The sequence below is a fragment of the Natator depressus genome, chromosome 7 (assembly GCF_965152275.1).
Source record: "Natator depressus isolate rNatDep1 chromosome 7, rNatDep2.hap1, whole genome shotgun sequence".
Taxonomy (NCBI): Eukaryota; Metazoa; Chordata; order Testudines; family Cheloniidae; genus Natator; species Natator depressus.
The window spans coordinates 66,074,349-66,092,211 of record NC_134240.1 but is presented as its reverse complement, the minus strand read 5'-3'; the positions used below and the strand labels follow the sequence as shown (position 1 = coordinate 66,092,211).

Below are 17,863 nucleotides of genomic sequence, written 5' to 3'. Positions count from 1 at the left end.
TCCCTATAGTATACACAACTCAATGAGTAGTTTAGCAAATTAATTTTATTTTAGTATGTCATTTACCTGCCCCTGTCCCCAAAAAAGGAAAAATAATCATAGTTCTAAGAAAACGGGATAGATATTTACAGTTGGCACCCTCATTTTTGAATGCATATTGTCTTATTGCCAATGTAACAGTAATCTCTTTCTTTTTTTAGGGTGGGGTTGGACATGGGGGGAAACAGAACTTTATAAACACATTTAATGTTTGTGAAAAGTGGCAGAATGAATTTTCTCTTCATCCACAGAAAAGCTGCAGCACGAACAGCAACAGTGCCGGCTTCCTAACACCACCTCCTTGAAGTCCCTCAACCATACTGTGGAGCGTGTCGGTATAAATTCCAACTCTGGCCTTATTGTGAACTTGATACTAGTGTAAATTGTTACGCACTTCTTCTACAAGAGTGAGGGACTTGTGTATTGCAAGAATTCTTGTATTGTGATACACAAAAAGGCCCATTTATACATAAGGGTGATATCCTGGTCCCACTGAAGCCAATGGGAACTTTCTTTTCACAGAAGGAATCAAAGATAATAGCCAGGATGTTTCAGGTCTTGTGGGACGCAACGTTCTTGCAGTGTGTCTGGTGGGTCAATCCAACTGTTCAGCTGCCTACACAATACAAACCACTGCACTACACATTCCACTGCATTGTCCCAACATTTGCTCTCTTGTCTTTACTTCACAAACTGCTGTGGATCCTCTGGGTTTAGAGCCCTCGGGTATTGTGCCTCTCCGATTTGCCAGTCACTCTTTGTTAAGGGGAGCTATCAAACTAGAACAGGGAGACCAGACCCTTAAATAAACTAAATACAAATTCAATACAGAAAAAAAAGATTTGCACATCTTCCAAATCTAGTCCCACAGTTTATGCTTGCAAAATGCTTTAGGATCCTAATATGAAAAACATTACCAAAGGGCAAATAGTTAACAGTCATGTACTTTTTCTTAAACACAAGACTGTTAAAATATTACCCTTTGCATTACAACAAATGGATGGATCAATTTAGACCGTTAAGAATTTGCATGTGATAAGTTTGCTCTCCAAAATTCCATTTTGCACTGAAGTCATTTGGAGTCTCACCATAGTATATGAAGACTCAGTGTTAACTGTAAAGAAGACACTCCTAGAAAAGGAAATACTTTCCTAACTGACAGGAAGTGCCAATACCAACCCCTTTAACCATAACAAAGTGCCTGATTCTAGTAAAGCAATTCCAACTCATGAAGGGAAAAAAGTTCAAAATCTGCACAATAATAAAAAGCAGATCTTCAGCTCTCAAGACATTGGATTGCAAATACAAGAAAATGCCTCTGTAAAAAGGCTATTTTAGGGTACCATATCTAGCCTCTCAATTATATCCAGATTAATTCTGCTCAGTTTAAAAGTAAAAAAAGATGTTTATTCTAACTACCAGCTCTGCAAACTAAATCTGAGAACTGAAATCAAGCTATGATTTTCCCCACTTACATCATCCCAGTAACAAAGATTCTGCCGTTAGAAATTAGCTTACAATTTGGCCACTGATGCATGAGTCAGAATATACCCCAGCTTGATCTCCGAGAACTGTATGTCCTGTATGGCAATACTCTAACACACCCACACAAAAGAGGTTTTCAGTAACGTTAGCAGGTATGATTTGGGGGATACACACGCAGTAAGTACGCAGTAAGGGCAATTTTAACAGTTACTTTTCTAATTGGAACCTCCTTTGAAAAAAGATTCAGCTAAGCCCTTTAACTTATAAAAAACATGTTGGCAAGAAATTACTACTAATGGGAACAACTTTATTTTTTAAGGCAACACTTGACTTTCCTAATGATTTCTGTGTAACACATATAGAAACAATAGATAGGGGATACATAACGAACCATTTAATAATCACTGCATCTCATATTTTTGGATTTTTACACATAAAAAATGAGGGTCATATTCATTTTAGACCAAATAAGTAATCTAGAAATTATGGGCTGGAGAGGGGTTTTCAACAATTTCTGGTTACCTCTCTCTAATGAAATTTTGCTTATCTCACATGTCAAAGTGGTGGACAATATGGAATAACAGCATTTATAGAAGTATCTTTCCTTAATAACATTAAAGTGTAATTTGTAGGAATGGACTCAAACCCTTGCACATTCCTCAACATTAAGTCCAGAGAAAGAAAATACTCCAAAAAACTATTTGATTTTAAAAAATCATGCGGGATATACATCAGCACATCTTGGGAGTAGGAAAGGGGGTCATTCAGATAAAGTTTTGAAGGTGTCCTAAAGAAAATCAACAAGCCAGGCCGGGGAAAAAGAAAATGTTATTCAGAAACTACACATGCAAGAATTCTTGACATAATAACTGAAGTGAGTCATGAAGGGAGCTATAAATACTGAGGAATATAGAGTACTTAGAAAGATCCAGAGAAAACACTGAAGGAGAAAAGGTAGTGTCAAGAAATAACTGACAGAAGATCTTAGCGGAAGTTGCATGAGGGAGTAGAATCATTGTGGCTTAACAGACCATAAAGCAGTGGGGATATTTGAAATTTACTATGAACCTCTCCTGTCAGAATGATTAGGAGTGACCTTGCTTTTGTAACTCGGGTCTGCCCACCTTCCAATTTCCCCACTTATTTTAGTAGCTCTCACATGTCTGCCATGTGAACATAAGCCCTTCTGGGCACGGACTGCGTCTACTGATGCAACTTTTCACAGATTCATTAATAGATGCCCATGATTATGCTCCTACTCTAGCAAATTTGGTAATAAGGGCGATTGTGAAAAGTTGATGTTTATGGAAAAGGAAATGCAAAGATTATTGGTGAAACACAAGGCAAAACAGGCACATGTCAAAGCAAACACCTCAGGTCATTGGAATTAAAGGATGAAGCTGTGTACATGAGTAGGAAATGGTAAGCAAAGGAGGAGAGTGAAAAGAAGATTCTTACTATCATATGTTAAGCTAAAAATTAAAGATTTTTATTCCCAAATACATAAAGTTACAAGCAGCTAATGACAGAGACAGCAATACCTTTCTGGGGTTGCAAGGGAAATGCACTGAGTGAAGACAGATATGACTAAAAAATAATTATTTGCACAGACATAACATTTCCCTAGAAGGAATGAAAAACTGGAGGTTGTCAAGACTACGCAAGAAAAGTGAATCAAGAAATGAAAATGTCTGAAGACTGACAACCTTCCCTCTGCCAGCACCGTGATGGGATCCACATCAGGAAAAAGTTGCAAAAGAAATTACACGGCACCTTTAGTAGGTCTATTTTAAACATATTTAGAAATAGAGGAATCTTAATGCACACAAAGCTGGATTTAAAAAGCCTCCGATAAGATTAATCAGGGAAAGAACAGACAGCTATCACTGGAGATAATTCACAAATGGGAGATCATGCCTAATAAATTGGATAGAACATTTTGAAAGCCAATAAATATTTCATGGAGGTGCTTAGAGGAGTGAAAATCATGGACAATTTATTGGACATTTAGCAAAATTAATAATCTGGTAATCACACAAAAGGCAAATCTGTGAAGTCAATGAGTATGACATAAGGCATGACCCACTATTTGATAAGGAACTGCCTTGAACACTGAAGGCAAAAGTTACCCATGAATGGAAGTTTGGCACCAATAAGAATCAGTGGTAGGATCCAATCAGTTCACTATAAGAATTATTGTCTTGGAAGGAGGTAACATTTGCTGAGGTTGTGACTGTGGTGGCATGGCAGTCAATACTAAGCACGAAGGCAATACAATTAAGTATGTCCAATTCTGAAAAGGAGCAGTTATCTGCTCATTTTCCTAGATTGTGTGTGCTATATTGACACTAGTCAACTAAGAGAATAGGTGAACATTAAGCACAGTAAATAAATGTAAGCAAGTGCGGCAAAAAGACACAAAACAATGGATTCTTCATCTCTCCCACACAACGGTGACATGTCAAGGATCCATTATTGCTACTTTGGTAGAAAGCTGTAGTAAAATAGAAGTGAATGCATTGTTTGCCAGACTATTGGAATGGTGGTTGCATGGTATTATATAGGTTAAGAATAGGTGGGAATACTACCAAACAGCACGAATTACAAGAACAAGTGGTACTCTTTTATACAGACACCTATGGCCCACACAACAAAAAGTCCACACTAGATACAGTTAGGATTGTAGAAGGAATTTGAAGGAATGAGACAAATAGACACATTATAGAAAGGCAATGCGAGAGATTAAGAGTTCACTAAAATGGTGGGATTGGGTGTATAGGTTCTCCCTGAGGGATTTTTTTCCATCTCAGGGTTATAGAATATTAAGGACCTTGTTTCTGGAAGTAACACTAACTAGGCGGAGCACCAGGGCAGCGAGTGACACTTTTTGGAGAGAATGCAGGGGTTCCCAGCATCAGGTATCCCTGGCTCATGGCCAGCACATTCAGTAGCTATGATGGAGCAAGATACTTGGTGATATTTGTGCAGAATTTGACCCTGAAAGAACCATTGATATAATGGAAATAGCCTTTTCCTACCAGCTGATTTTGGAGTGAATTTGTCCCTGTTGGCTGCACATACGGCCAGTAGCCTGTATCCAAGATCCAAGTCAAATCCTTGCTGTGCTGCCACTCGACTAACAACCTGTGAAGGGAAAGAGAAAGCTTCAGTGGGGGTTACTTCTAGCTTCTTGCAAAGTCACATTAACCTGCACATTGACACAAATGGTACACAACTGTCTGCTGCTGTGACATCCATAGCATATACATGGGGATGAGGCATTGTTCTCCAACAGCTTTTCAAACAAGCACAGAAACCTGCACTTTTGCATCTGTTATCTGTTCGTTCCCCTGGAGAGGCAAAGCTTAATACAAACAAACAGAAGAACTTTCATATACACTTAAGCATGACATATTTTATTGTATTTAGGAACTATCAGACCAGATCTTAAACACTGCTGCACAGACATTAACAAGCACAATGCACTGTTCTTAAGAGCACTGTCTTGATCTTCTTGATTAAAAAATCCTCTCACATCACTGCTATGCAACACGCAATGTTCTGGTCAGCTGCCACCCTCCACCCCAGAGGTGGCTGCACTTCAGTAGCACTGTATACTCTCTGGGAAATATCTTGGGAATCCTTCTGGATAAACAGGATCTCTAATAAAAGGTCTATATAAACAAAGTATTATCCAAACATATATCATACAAGCTGAAAGGAGAACTTAAGTAAGGTGTAGGCAATAGAGACAGATTTATTTATTTGTATTGCAACAGTACCAAAAGGCCCCAGCCACAACTGAAGCTCTATTGCACTAGGTGCCATGAGAGACAATCCATGCTCTCAGTAGCTTACAACCCAAAAAATAAAATATTCTTTTTCCTTCCTTGTCTCGGGATCAAATCCACTCGTTAAATTAAAAGACAGTGCACATTCGTGTGCAATTATCTGTGTCTAGAACCGGCTCTCAAAAGAGCAATGGTACAGAACAGAGTTAGAAACCAAGATACACAATAACCTATAAATGGTAATGATATGTACCATTCTGTGTTAAGTAGTCAGTTCTATCACATGAATCTTCTCATTCCAAATTGTTTTCCAGTATCTACTTTTCCTAATTAACAATAAAGAATCAGATTTCTTTATTAAGAGAGTACTACTACAGATAATGCTGCAGTTTATGGATAGATTTTTGTTGATGTTAATTTGGAAACTAAGATTTATGCAACTGCATCAGGTGGTTTCCCCTTCCATTTTCTTTAACACTTCTAATCTCAAAATCGAGCACCAGTGATCTTCATGACAAACAAATAAGATTAAATTTGGAATAATCAACATAATAATATACAGGTTTGGAACACTGCAGCCAGCCCTTTTACATCCAGTTTATCTATGTTAGTTGAAGAGATAAAGTAAAATTTTAGATAGGAAGAGAATGATCATTTAGGAGAAAAGGCCTGTTTATTTTTTGATAAATCATGAAACATTTTGAACTCAGTAAAATAATCTTCAAACCCCTACATGAAACAGTATAGTTGTTAGTATTGGTGTCTTTGTTAAGATTCAAGGTCTTGATCTTGCAAAATATTGATGCAGTGGGACAACACATCTGCATAAAGTTAAGCTCATGCAAAAGTTTTCACAGGATCACAGGGCCCTGGAGACATTAACAAAACCCCCAGATGACTCATGAGCGGCGAGAAGCCTAAGCCCTTTTGGGATGGAAGGCTGTCAGACAGATATTTGGAGTTGGAGGATACTCACATTTGGCGGGCTCCAGATGTTTGCACCCCCTAAACGGAGTATCACCAGAATCCAAATATTAATCTATTTGCCCATTCATACCGTCAGGTACATGTCATGAAAGAGATCTGGAAAAAGCAAACTGGAAGCTCATTTTTTAATCTTGTTAAAGGCTCCTGAGAGGGATGTCCTGTTATTATGCAAACATAATTGAAACTCATTTAGGCACCATCTATTCTAACATCACACACTAGCTAATTTAAAGTGCAGCTCACTTCATTGAGATAAGAAAGAGAACGTGCCTCCCTGCCTTTATTAAAATGCTGTTTTGACTGGCACATTATCTGCAAGCTTAATATTTTGAAACTGGATAGGAATGAAAGCGGATACGTCTGTTCACCAATGAAACTAGAGTAAAGTGTGTTTACTTGCAAAATTCATTGACATTTTTATGCTTGGTTCTGTTTAAAATATGGACGTATGGACACAGATGCTGCTGGCCAAAGGCCAAGTAAGGACTTCCAACCAACATCTTGCTAATTATGGAAAAAGTTCTCGACATTAATTCAGGAAAGACACAATCATAGAGCCTGACCTATGACACACAGTCTATGATTATAGTAACGTTATTAGTCAGATCAGAAAGTCAGGGTCAGTTTAAGCCTAAATGCAGAAAAGGCACAATCCGTTATGCTCATTATTTGCAACCAATTTTTATTTTATTTATTTTATTTATTTAACTAATTATAGTAAATATTCTTCTGTACTTGGCATGATCTTGATCTGAGAAGATGACTGGGTTTAAGGCCTCCAGGCTCATCTCTGAAACTGATCACACCTCTGTGGCCGTGGGCAGGTCATATTGACGTGTCCGGGCCCAATCCAAAAGTGATGTATAAAGTAATTTCTGTAAGTAGCAGTCTGTGAATCAATCTATGGACGTGTAAATAATAGAATTGGTCCAGAAATAATTTTTTCCCTACATGAAAAATTTCATTAAAAAATATTTTTTTCCAACAACAATCCAGCATGGGTAATCAAAAATGGACATTTCCTGTGGAAATCTCCATTTTGACAAAGCAGCCATTTTCTACTGGGGAATTTCCCTCCCCCCCGCCCCATTAGTTATACTAAGTAGAGGGACCACCCATTCTGTGCCTGATGGTGGATGCCCTGCTAGGGTCTACAAAATGGTCTGCTCAGATGTCCCTCTGGGCTCCCCTCCTCTCCTCTGCCCTTTTGGCTTCATGAAGCCACACCTATCTCTGTTTTTATTGGGCATCTAAGTTAACATGAATAGGGCAGTTCCCACCTCTCAGAGCTTTTGTCCTAGGCTCTCTGCAAATTCACATAGACATCTCTGCATTGATTACATTTGGTTCACATTTTTGATACCTTCTTTGCAACTGTAACAGCTAGAGAGCTTTTGAAAGCTGCCACCGCCACCAGAGCTAGAGACTTTCTTCTCTTCCTTCTTCTATTTTAAATCAACACCTATTCTGGAGAACAAGATGGCAGTCTCGGAAAGAAATACTAATTTGCTGACTGGTACAACCCAATCCAATTTGAATCAGTTTGTCTGCATTATAAAGTTTTATTGTGTTTGAACCCAACTGCAAATTAAAGTGAGCAGATGCAAGTTAGATTACACAGTGTGACCACAAGTTAGTGGTTAGGTTAGGCCAGGATGAATTGTGATCAGCATCATTTCAACTAACTCTGTAGGGTTCAGTCATGATTAGCTGATACACAACACCAGCTGCAATTTGTCCTGGCCTACGCAGACTGCGAATTCATGTTCTGCAGTGAGTCAGCTAACTCAATTGTTTACCACCGTGGTCATACATGATGTAATTTTATAATGTAGAAAGTGCATCCCTGCTGGGCCATGTACAGCGAGCCATAAAACTGGATTTAAAATGAGACCCATCTCTTATAAAAGGTGCAGCTGATAGTTAAGCCAAGACCAGAAACTGAGCCCGGGGTCTCCTTCATGGTGACGTAAAAGCACTAGCTCAAAGACATTTGGCCAGCCCAAGGTCTGTATTTAAAATTTTTCTATGGAATTTTATAGAAGTCCTTAGGACATTCATAGTTTGCTACATGAAATGGTGAGGTTACTTTAGTTTAGATGTGTTAACAATTTCAAAAGGTGTTTTTAGGAGAAGTACATTGCACATTGCATTCGTGACTGAACCACCACATTTAGCCGCTGTGACATAGTTCAGCAGGGTTCCGGCAGGCTGGAATCTCATGGGCATCAATAATGAGCAAAAAGATATTAGTGTTGGGTTGTAATAATGGGAAACTGATACCAAGTAAGCACAGAAATGCAGCTATCAACTTCTCTCATTAAAAAGTAGCACTGCTTTTCTTCCCCCTTTTTCTCCTTTTTGTGAGGCAAAGGGCATGACTTGCTGTAGCTAGCTCCACTCCCTGCCCTTCTTGTCATCGCAACATGAAGTACCGGAACAATGCACCTCTTAACCTAACAGGCCTGTTAATCAAGAGAGCTTTATGACTGCTTATTACAAAAACTCCCTTCCCATTATGTTGCACTTTCAATGAATCTCTTAACTGGCAGCAGTCAAGAGCACCCCCCCTGCTGGCATCAGAATGAATTTTCCCAATTCAATTTGCCAGCTTCTCAAAAAAATAAAAATGCCAACTGATTGCTAGTTCAGAGGGCTGTGTGTTCAGCCACTTGTGTACCCTTGAAATTATCTGAATACAGTTTGAAGACTACAGCAGAAATTTTGTAATTACAATTCTGCAATGTAGATGGTAATTCTCTCCCCCCGCCCCTCCCAGTACCAGAGGAAGATCAGATAAACACGAAGCAAATAGGATTTTTGCAGCATGACTAGAGAACTGCTTTAAAAAGAACAAGAGGGAAGGGAGGGGAGAGGAGGTGAGTTACCTTAGTGATCTCAGCACCTGGTTTGACTAAACTCAGAGACACAAATCCAGCAGGTTTGCCTTAGCAATTCAGATAGCCAAAGTAGGTAAGTAAAATGACACACAATTTATTAGTCTTTCACAATGGACCTTAAAACTGAGATCGTGCCTATTCTCTGTGGACATAAAAGAGTCCATAAAGTCCCTGCTCCTTAAAGCAGACATTTTCCACATTTCCCTCCCTCCCATCACATGGATAAGGATCATGTTTTGAAAATCAGACCCTGCGACCCTTGTGGCAACAATGATTAGCATTGCGAAATATTTGATTGCTCTGCTTCCTGGCTCCTTTTTTTAATCTGCTCCATTTGGAATAGTTCCACCCAGAGCAGTGGAGTGGAGCTCTGCCTTTGCCCCACATCTGTCCCTCCCTTCCCTGCTCTCTATGGTTCTGGCAACCACAGAGATTAGTTAGGGAAAGGAAGGACCTAAGATCATGTTCCCAATGTTGTCCCCTCAGGGGCCAAAGCAGGGATTTTTGACTACAGGGTAATCAGCTCATTGGACTCATTGCAATATTGTCACCTGTCACATTATGACGAACTTTGACCTTGAACAGTGGTTTGTGAGTAATAAAGTGAGATAGGAACACACAAAGCCTTTTAAGTTGGGCTAGCAGTCTACCTCAAACACTTTCAAGTGGTAAAATACTCAAACATTTTGACTGACAAAGTGAAAGAACAAAATAAGTGCATAGGACTCCAAGATCTCATATGAAAAGACAGGACTGACCCAGTAAAAGTGGGATTTATGGGTGTCTTTATGCTCCTGCTGTTATACAGGATGTTCTGTGCCTGCTGGCTGCCTTTTGATGGTGCAGTATGTCCAAAGCAATAAAGTGCTTTGGGATCCTTTGGGATGAAAGGCACTATATACATTTGAGATGTCTATATAACTACTTGGTTCATTGGAAAACCTCACGAGTAGGTAGCACTGACACAGGTAGCTCCCCTTCTTTTTATCTCTTCCCTCCTTTTCAATCCATATGCATTAGGGTTTGCACAATATATCCCCTCTTGGCTGCAGCCACACATTCTGCCCACAGAAGGCAGTGAGTGCACTGTATACACACATTATGAGAGACCAGGAACAGATACAAACCTGTCCTAGGACAGATAGTGCTCTGTGTTCTCCCACCATGCGTATGTGCCCAGCTGGCTTCTACTGAGTGGAATGTAAGCGCCCGCTCATAAGTTCAGCATGATCATGTAAGTGACAGCAGTCTACAGAAGATATGAACTCTCATACTACTTCATAAGCAGAGCTGTTTCACAGGTAGTTGGAGTATTATTAAAAGGTGTATTAAATAAAATCTTAAAAAAAGAGAAAAATGGATAACACATCTCAAGTCTGTGACACTGAAGCTAGCGATGAGAATCCCGTGGTAAAACTCAAAAATGCTAGGGGGAGATATGAATTCCTTTGTCAACCTCAGCACCTCACTACTTGGACCAGCAAGGACCGGGCATGCCAATGAGGACCTCCAGCCCCACCCCCCACTCCTCACCCCTGGAGGGAGTGTCTGACGTTGCGTATACACTAAGCAAACTTCCACTGACGTAACTACATCGATGTAGCTACCTAAAGTGCAAACCCCAAATGTAGATGAGCTGCACTAGCACAAAGCAGGGCTTACCTCTAAGTAACACACTGAAGTCAGAGCTCAGGAGCAACACCCGCTGATAGTTAAAGACTGGTACTGAATGAGCATGAGGGAAATCTTCCTATCTTGTCATCCAGAATGGTGGCCATGACACACACCCCTGAGAGAGATCCTGAACTTAGCTGAACACAGTTCACCACTTGAAACACACAAAAATATTTGTCTAATAAATGTGGGGAGAGGACAGGATGGAATCAGAATTTCTCCTCAGAAGCCTTAGAAGCAAGTCAGTGTGTGCCATCCTTAAGGGTCTGCAGGCTGTCCTCCTGTCCTTTCATGGGTATAGATGTGATCTTCTATCTGTAATTACTGTGATCCTGATCAGATTTGAAATCTGATTTTTGAAGTGTCACATGTTGATTTTCGATTCTGTACTTCTCTGTATTAAACAGAAAGAGCCCAGCCAGGCATGAAGTCAATTTAGCAGCAGATACCTTGCAAACACATTAGCCTAACTTTGTTGTTTCTGCCATCTGATGCATCCTGTTTTGGAAACCTGACCTCATCCAAACGTATGGTTCTTGTCCTTTTTGTTTTTAATTAAATTTTTTAATTACACGTTTGATGAGCTAAAATGGGTTTCCATATCACAAAACTGACAACAGCTTTCCCATTCTTAAAATGATCTGAAAAACGTCAAGAGCCTTGCTTCAAAGATTTTTTTCAAGGAGAAATGGAACTCAGAAGGTTATTTTGCATTGTAAAATGACTGAGCATACGCAATATCACAATCACAAATAAATGGCCCAAAGCATTGTTCCCTTGGACATTTTAATACAACCACTTTTGAATAATGCTTCTCTTTAGAGTATATAGAGAACCCCAGATTACAGAAAGGATACAAATGAAAATGTAGAGTTTCAGATACAGCATGACCAGAGTTATCAAATAATTTTATGTTTAACAATCTTTCTGTCATTTTAGTGCAGTCATACCACCTTGGTTATGACTCCATCAGGTCACACCGGCTAAGCAAGGTTGAGCTGAGCCATTATTTGGATAGAAAACCTCCAAGAACACCTAGACAACAAAAGAAGTGTTGTGACTCTTGGGGTATCACTTCTCTCTCTCTCAATGTTTAACAAATACCTCAGCATAGTGTTTGTGGGCAGGGTGGCAGGGGAAGTGACATCTGTCAGATGAGATGAGAAACCAAGGTCCTGACCATTTGTGGTCAGCAATCCCACAACACTTTTGATAAGCAGAGTTGCATGATGCCAGTGTTTTGACCACAGCCCATTCTGGTAATTACATTTGGCCTACCTAAATTCCTCCTGACATCCAAACATATGCCATTCCTTTTCATACCTATCCAGAACTGTTAAACAACTGCAGTATTCCACATCAGAGATGACTGTATGAAGCGGTGTGTCCCTCTCTTTGAACTGCCTTGCAGTCATGTTGTGAGCCCTAAATAATGTAAAGTACTGTGTATTCTCATATGAAAAGTGCTATAAGAGTGCAAAAGTACTGCTATTATTGTTCCTTGCCAAAAGCAGTCAAAGACAGGCATATGGATACGTCCAGTGGTCTTAGTTCTCCCCCTCTTATTACTACTGCTGGAACTCTCTGCTCCATAGCATGACACAAGATGGAAATCTCCTCAACATCATCATTAATATGCCAGGACATTTGTCAATGGTAGAATAAAGTGGTGGATGGATTTAAGAATGGGCGAAAGGGAGAGTTACAACTCTTGACCAAATTTAAGTTTTACCTGATATAGTGGTCTGAATTATTTTACTATTGGCTTAGTTTTATTTGGGGGGAGGGAAGGAGCAAGACAACAACCTTCACATGGTGCTCTTGTTATGTGTTACTGATTAACACAATGAATGTCATCAATTTCTTAGGAGTCCTTGTTTGGGACTTCATTGAACAACCACAGGACCAGTTCTATGTATGTACCAACTCAATACGAAGGTCGGTCACATGCCAAATATGCAGTGTACTTGTAGCCGTATTGGTCCCAGGATACTAGAGAGAAAAGGTGAGTAAGGTAATATCTTATTGGACCAAGTTCTGTTGGTGAGAGAGACAAGTTTTTGAGCTGCACAAGCTCAAAAGCTTGCCTCTTTCACCAACTGAATTTGGTCCCATAAAAGATATTACCTCACCCACCTTCTCTCTCTAACATGCTAAATATGACTATCTTTCAAGAGTTCTCAAGGTGAATAACACTGATTTTGCTCAACAAGAAACTCATACTAACAGGCTACAAGCAAGCAGCAAGTTACAAAATTCATACCTATGAATTAACTGCCACTGTGAACAACGCAAAGTATGGCCTCACCATGTACATCAGGCATGGTCTTAAAGATGTCTCATTCTGGAGCAATCCAAGACCATGAGAATCTCTACTCCTGCACCAAGAATTGGACAAATGACTATAATGAACATCTACAAACCTACATACTTTGAATGTTCAAAGGCCATGTTACCGTCTTCTCTCCACCCAGCCATGCAAGTTAGTGACTTATAGCTAAGGCTATGAGTCTGTCACGGAGGTCACAGATTCCATGACTTTCTGTGACCTCCGTGACTTCTGCAGCGGTGAGCAGCAGCAGTTTGGGTGTGTGGGATGGGTTCAGGGCTAGGGAGTTGGTCGGTGTGCAGAAGCGCTCACCTTGGGGGCGGGGCTCCCTGGCTCCTACTGTCATGGTCCTGCAGCTCCTAGGCGGCGGAGGGGCCAGGGGGCTCTGCGCGCTGCCCGCCTCTTCAGGCCCCGCCCCCACAGGCCCCACTAGCTGCGGTTCCTGGACAACGGGAGCTGCGCAGCCGGTTCTTGTGGCGGGAGCAGCGCGTAGAGACTCCTAGCCCTTCCGCTGCCTAGGAGCTGGGTAGTGAGCCCCTGCCAGCCCTCCTCCCCCATCACCAGCAGGGTCCCGGGCCACCTTCCCCAGCACCCGCGGCACCCCTGCCCCACACCTTCCTGAGCACCCACAGCCCCCCGCCCAAGTTTTAGTCACAGGTACTTTTAGTAAAAGTCATGGACAGGTCCTCGGCCATGAATTTTGTTTACTATCTGTGACCTGTCCATGACTTTTACTAAAAATACCCCTGACTAAAACGTAGCCTTACTTATAGATACCACTCACAACAGGGCTATGATGCACCTCGTGAGTAACTCACACATTGGCCTTGTTCACAGCTGTCCATCTTCTTTTCGACCCTAAATGACCAAGGAATTTTTGCTCAACCAGAGGTACCACAGTACACGTACCTGAACTCTGCTTTCTGATGAAAGACAATAATTATGTTACCCTGCAAGCTTCACAAACAGTGGTTGGTAACTTACCTTGCAGCCAGTATTGCTCCACTATTCTGCATGTCGGCTGTGGAGTTCTGCTGACTGAATTCAATCCAAAAACTTCATTGAAATTTTCGCAAAGCAAACTGGGTTGCACATATTGCGTAAGTTGAAGACTGGTGAATTGTATCTAGTTGAACACAGAAAACTATGGCCACTTAGTTCACTATCTTATCAAAGCAACTGTGAAGCTCATTTCCCATGGCTATCATAGGTCTACACTCCTTGCTTGGCAGATGGAGACAGAAGCACTCTTCAAAGAGTATGAGAAGAGTGGAGATCCAGACACAACAAAAGCACTAAGAGACTTTGAAATATGCCAACTTAAGATATGGAATGAGACAGTGGAGGGTCTTGACTTCATGCATTCCCATTGCAACCCTGGCACTCCTCCATAAGCTTAAAGTTGCTGACCCAGCAAACACCGACAATCAAAAGTGACGGTCAGTGCCACTGCCTCACACTTTCTCTGTAGCTCAAAGACAAAACCTGATAAGCTGACTAGAAAGAAGATTCAAAAAGAGCTCTTCCTAAAAGTCTGGCAAAGTCCTGCCTCTATGATCACCATATACTAGAGAAGAAATAAACAAGACCCTCATGGCCACTAAAAGCAGAAAAGCTTCTGGCAAACATGGCATTTATCCTGAATTTCTTAAGAATTTGGAGCCAAAGAGATGAGCATGGTTGGTCAGTCCTATTCGCTGCTGCAATTTGATGGAGGAAGACACCCAAAGAGGTGATAGTCATGAGGTAATCATCATTGCCCTCCTCAAACATGGGAATCCACCAAATCATGCCACCAGCTATTGCCCAGTATCACGCCTTTCCACAACTTGAAAGAGAGGGTCTCACTGGCTCATCTCACCCCTATCTTTGATATCATCCTGCCAAAGGAATAGGCCAGTTTCAGAGCAGAAGGGAAATTTCTGCAACCCAGCTCTCACCATTACTAGTCATACTGAAGCTGGCTTCCAGCTGAATCTTAAAAGCAAACCAGAACTGACAGATTTATCTGCCACCTACAACAGTATGGAGATATGGCCTGTTGATCAAGGGTCATCCAATACTGTAGCAGTGTACAACTCCTGGCCACGGTGTTGAACAACCATACATACCACATCCTTCTGAATGGGCCAATCAGTAAAGCACACATCCCTAACGATGGTCTACCTTAAGGATCCATGCTGGCTCCTTTACTATTCAACATCTACACTAGTGACTTACCCAGCACAATTTCACACAACTTCACTTATGTCGATGACATTGCTTTTGTGGTATAAGGCAAAGACCTCACCAGCATTGGTGACATCCTTTCAGCACCTCAAGATAATGGTGAAATACTTTTAATACCGGAAGCTCTACCCCAATGCCTCCAAAATTTTGGTAATAGCCTTTCACCTAAACAACAAAGCTGCTAAGGAACCACTCAGTCTCACCTTTTACAGTCAGCAAGACTGAAATGAGCCCTATCTGAAATACCTGTGTGTAACCTTGGCCAGAAGCTTGGACTTTTAAACCTTATTTGGAAAAGGCATGAAAAAAAGTAAAAGCAAGAAATAGTTCATCCAAACACTTGCAAACACAAAATAGGGTGATGGTGAACACACACACACACACCCTGAACAGCGACTCTAGCACTGGTATACTTGATCACTGAATATTGTGTACCAGCTCACATATATTAAATCTCTTGAAGTGTAGTTAAATGCCGCAAGGAGAATCATAACTGGAACATTAAAATCAACACTCCTTCAATGGCTGCCCACTTTGGCACATTTAGCCCCATCCAAAATTTGGACATGCGGATACACACACAACTGGTGCATACGATCAAACCATGGCCAACTAGAACTTACCAATTCATGAGGACCTCCAGAACCTTCCAAAGACATGCCTGAAATCTCACAAACCTATTTGAGATCGAGCTAAAACTCTTGAAGCAGCCTCATTCAATCCCGAGGCACACTGGAGAGAATTTTGGGATAATGCGAATGTCTCGAAAAACAAACACCTGATTGCCGACCCCACAAAAAAAACTTCCAGGCTTCAACTTGCCCCAGAAACAATAACTCTCATTGAACCATTTCAGAACATTGAACAGCAGATGCTGTCAGATGCTGTCATCTCTTCCACCTCTGGAAAATTGATGTCCACAGTCACATTGTGTGTGTTACCAGTCACAAACTATGGACCATACCATAAATCGGTGATGCTTCAATCGTGTGCCTGTGTTGTCTCATGAAGCCATTTCCAAAGGTACTCAGCGGCCCACTAATCTGGACTTGGTCATTTGAGGTTGCCATGGTTTGGGAAGATAGTAAGTACAGCTTCATATATACTATTATACATATTATACTAATATGTATAATACTAATGAATATTCTTATGTTTATAGAGCATAAAGATTATTACTCACATAATGTAACTTTAGTTTTATAAAGCAGATTTAATTCCAAATTGCTTTACAAATTTCACACCAGCTATATTTAGAAAATATTTCTCCTAGCAATGAAATGCAGCCACTCTGGGTTACAAACCGGCAGCTATTTTATTCAGTTTTTTACAACTGTACACAACAGTTAGTGACAGACAGAGAAGAATACTACATCCAACTGAAACTTCAGGAATATTAACAGGATAGATACAATTTCATTTATAGACAGAATTCAGGCTTCAGAATACAGATTCTCAAATCTGATTTGCAAAGTAACCCTTGTGGAAAAGCTCACACAACACCTCGTTTTCCTTTGCAAATTAGAAGACACACACAGGTTCTCACTAGAAGAACACAAATATGTGTTTGCATTTTATGTATGTTTCTACTTATTTCCTCCAAGCTGTTTTCTGTAATCTCTCTTTGGAGTCTGTGGCTTGCAAGGAAAAAAAAAATGTATGCAAGATTTCCCTCTACCTCCTTGCACGTTCTCTATCTGTTTAAATGGATTTCTGTTTAAAATTACATTAAGCTCTCATTTCAGGAGTTTTCATGGGTCAGATATAAAAATCAGCTCTAGGATTACTGTGAGATTGACATTATTCTGCATGGTGGTAGTGCTCGTAGGCTAAGGTTATATCCCCCTAAAGAAAGTGTCCCTTAAAGGGTCTTATTTAACAAGGAAAGGGTATTTAAAAAGCTAAATCTAGCTCACTATAGGTCTAACAAAAACCTGTCCATTTTCTTTTCTGGCAAAGTTTCAGTAGCTCTCTGACAAACTCTGATCTTACTCTTAAAATGAGAAAGCCAGACCTGTTATCTCCAGTATATTCTCCTGGCTCCTATAGGAGCAATTTAAACCTGAATAATGCCAAGTGCAGATGCACAAAGGCAAATCTATTCATTAGCCTAAAATGTGGTCACTGGGAGAAAAGAGATACTGTGAAAATTATGTTTTGCTGTTCCACGCATGCTATGTATCCGATTCACACAGTTTACCAGTCAAAACAAGATTTCCATAACTGCTGGCACTTCAAACTCAATCTAGGATCTGAAAATCATGGGGTGATGGCTTTCTGTTTCTTACATCAACAACAGTGATTTCGCAATCAAAGCAGGCAACTTTGCAGATGACGCACAGAATGATATGCAGCATGTTCTTTTGCAGCTATATTGATTCAGTGGGACTGGCAGAAGAAGAAAATAATTGCTTTTGTTATTAAGCTAA

At 40.5% G+C, this 17,863-nt stretch overlaps 1 protein-coding gene across 9 annotated transcripts in view; it reads right to left on the bottom strand.

Annotated features, from left to right (window-relative positions):
• Positions 1 to 17,863, bottom strand: part of ZMIZ1 (zinc finger MIZ-type containing 1) — a 478,186-nt gene that overhangs the window by 160,700 nt on the left and 299,623 nt on the right. For all 9 annotated transcript variants that reach the window (XM_074958674.1, XM_074958670.1, XM_074958666.1 and 6 more), the window contains one exon: positions 4,563 to 4,668. In XM_074958674.1, coding sequence (XP_074814775.1) covers positions 4,563 to 4,668 — 106 coding nt within the window. The remainder of the gene's footprint in view (positions 1 to 4,562; positions 4,669 to 17,863) is intronic.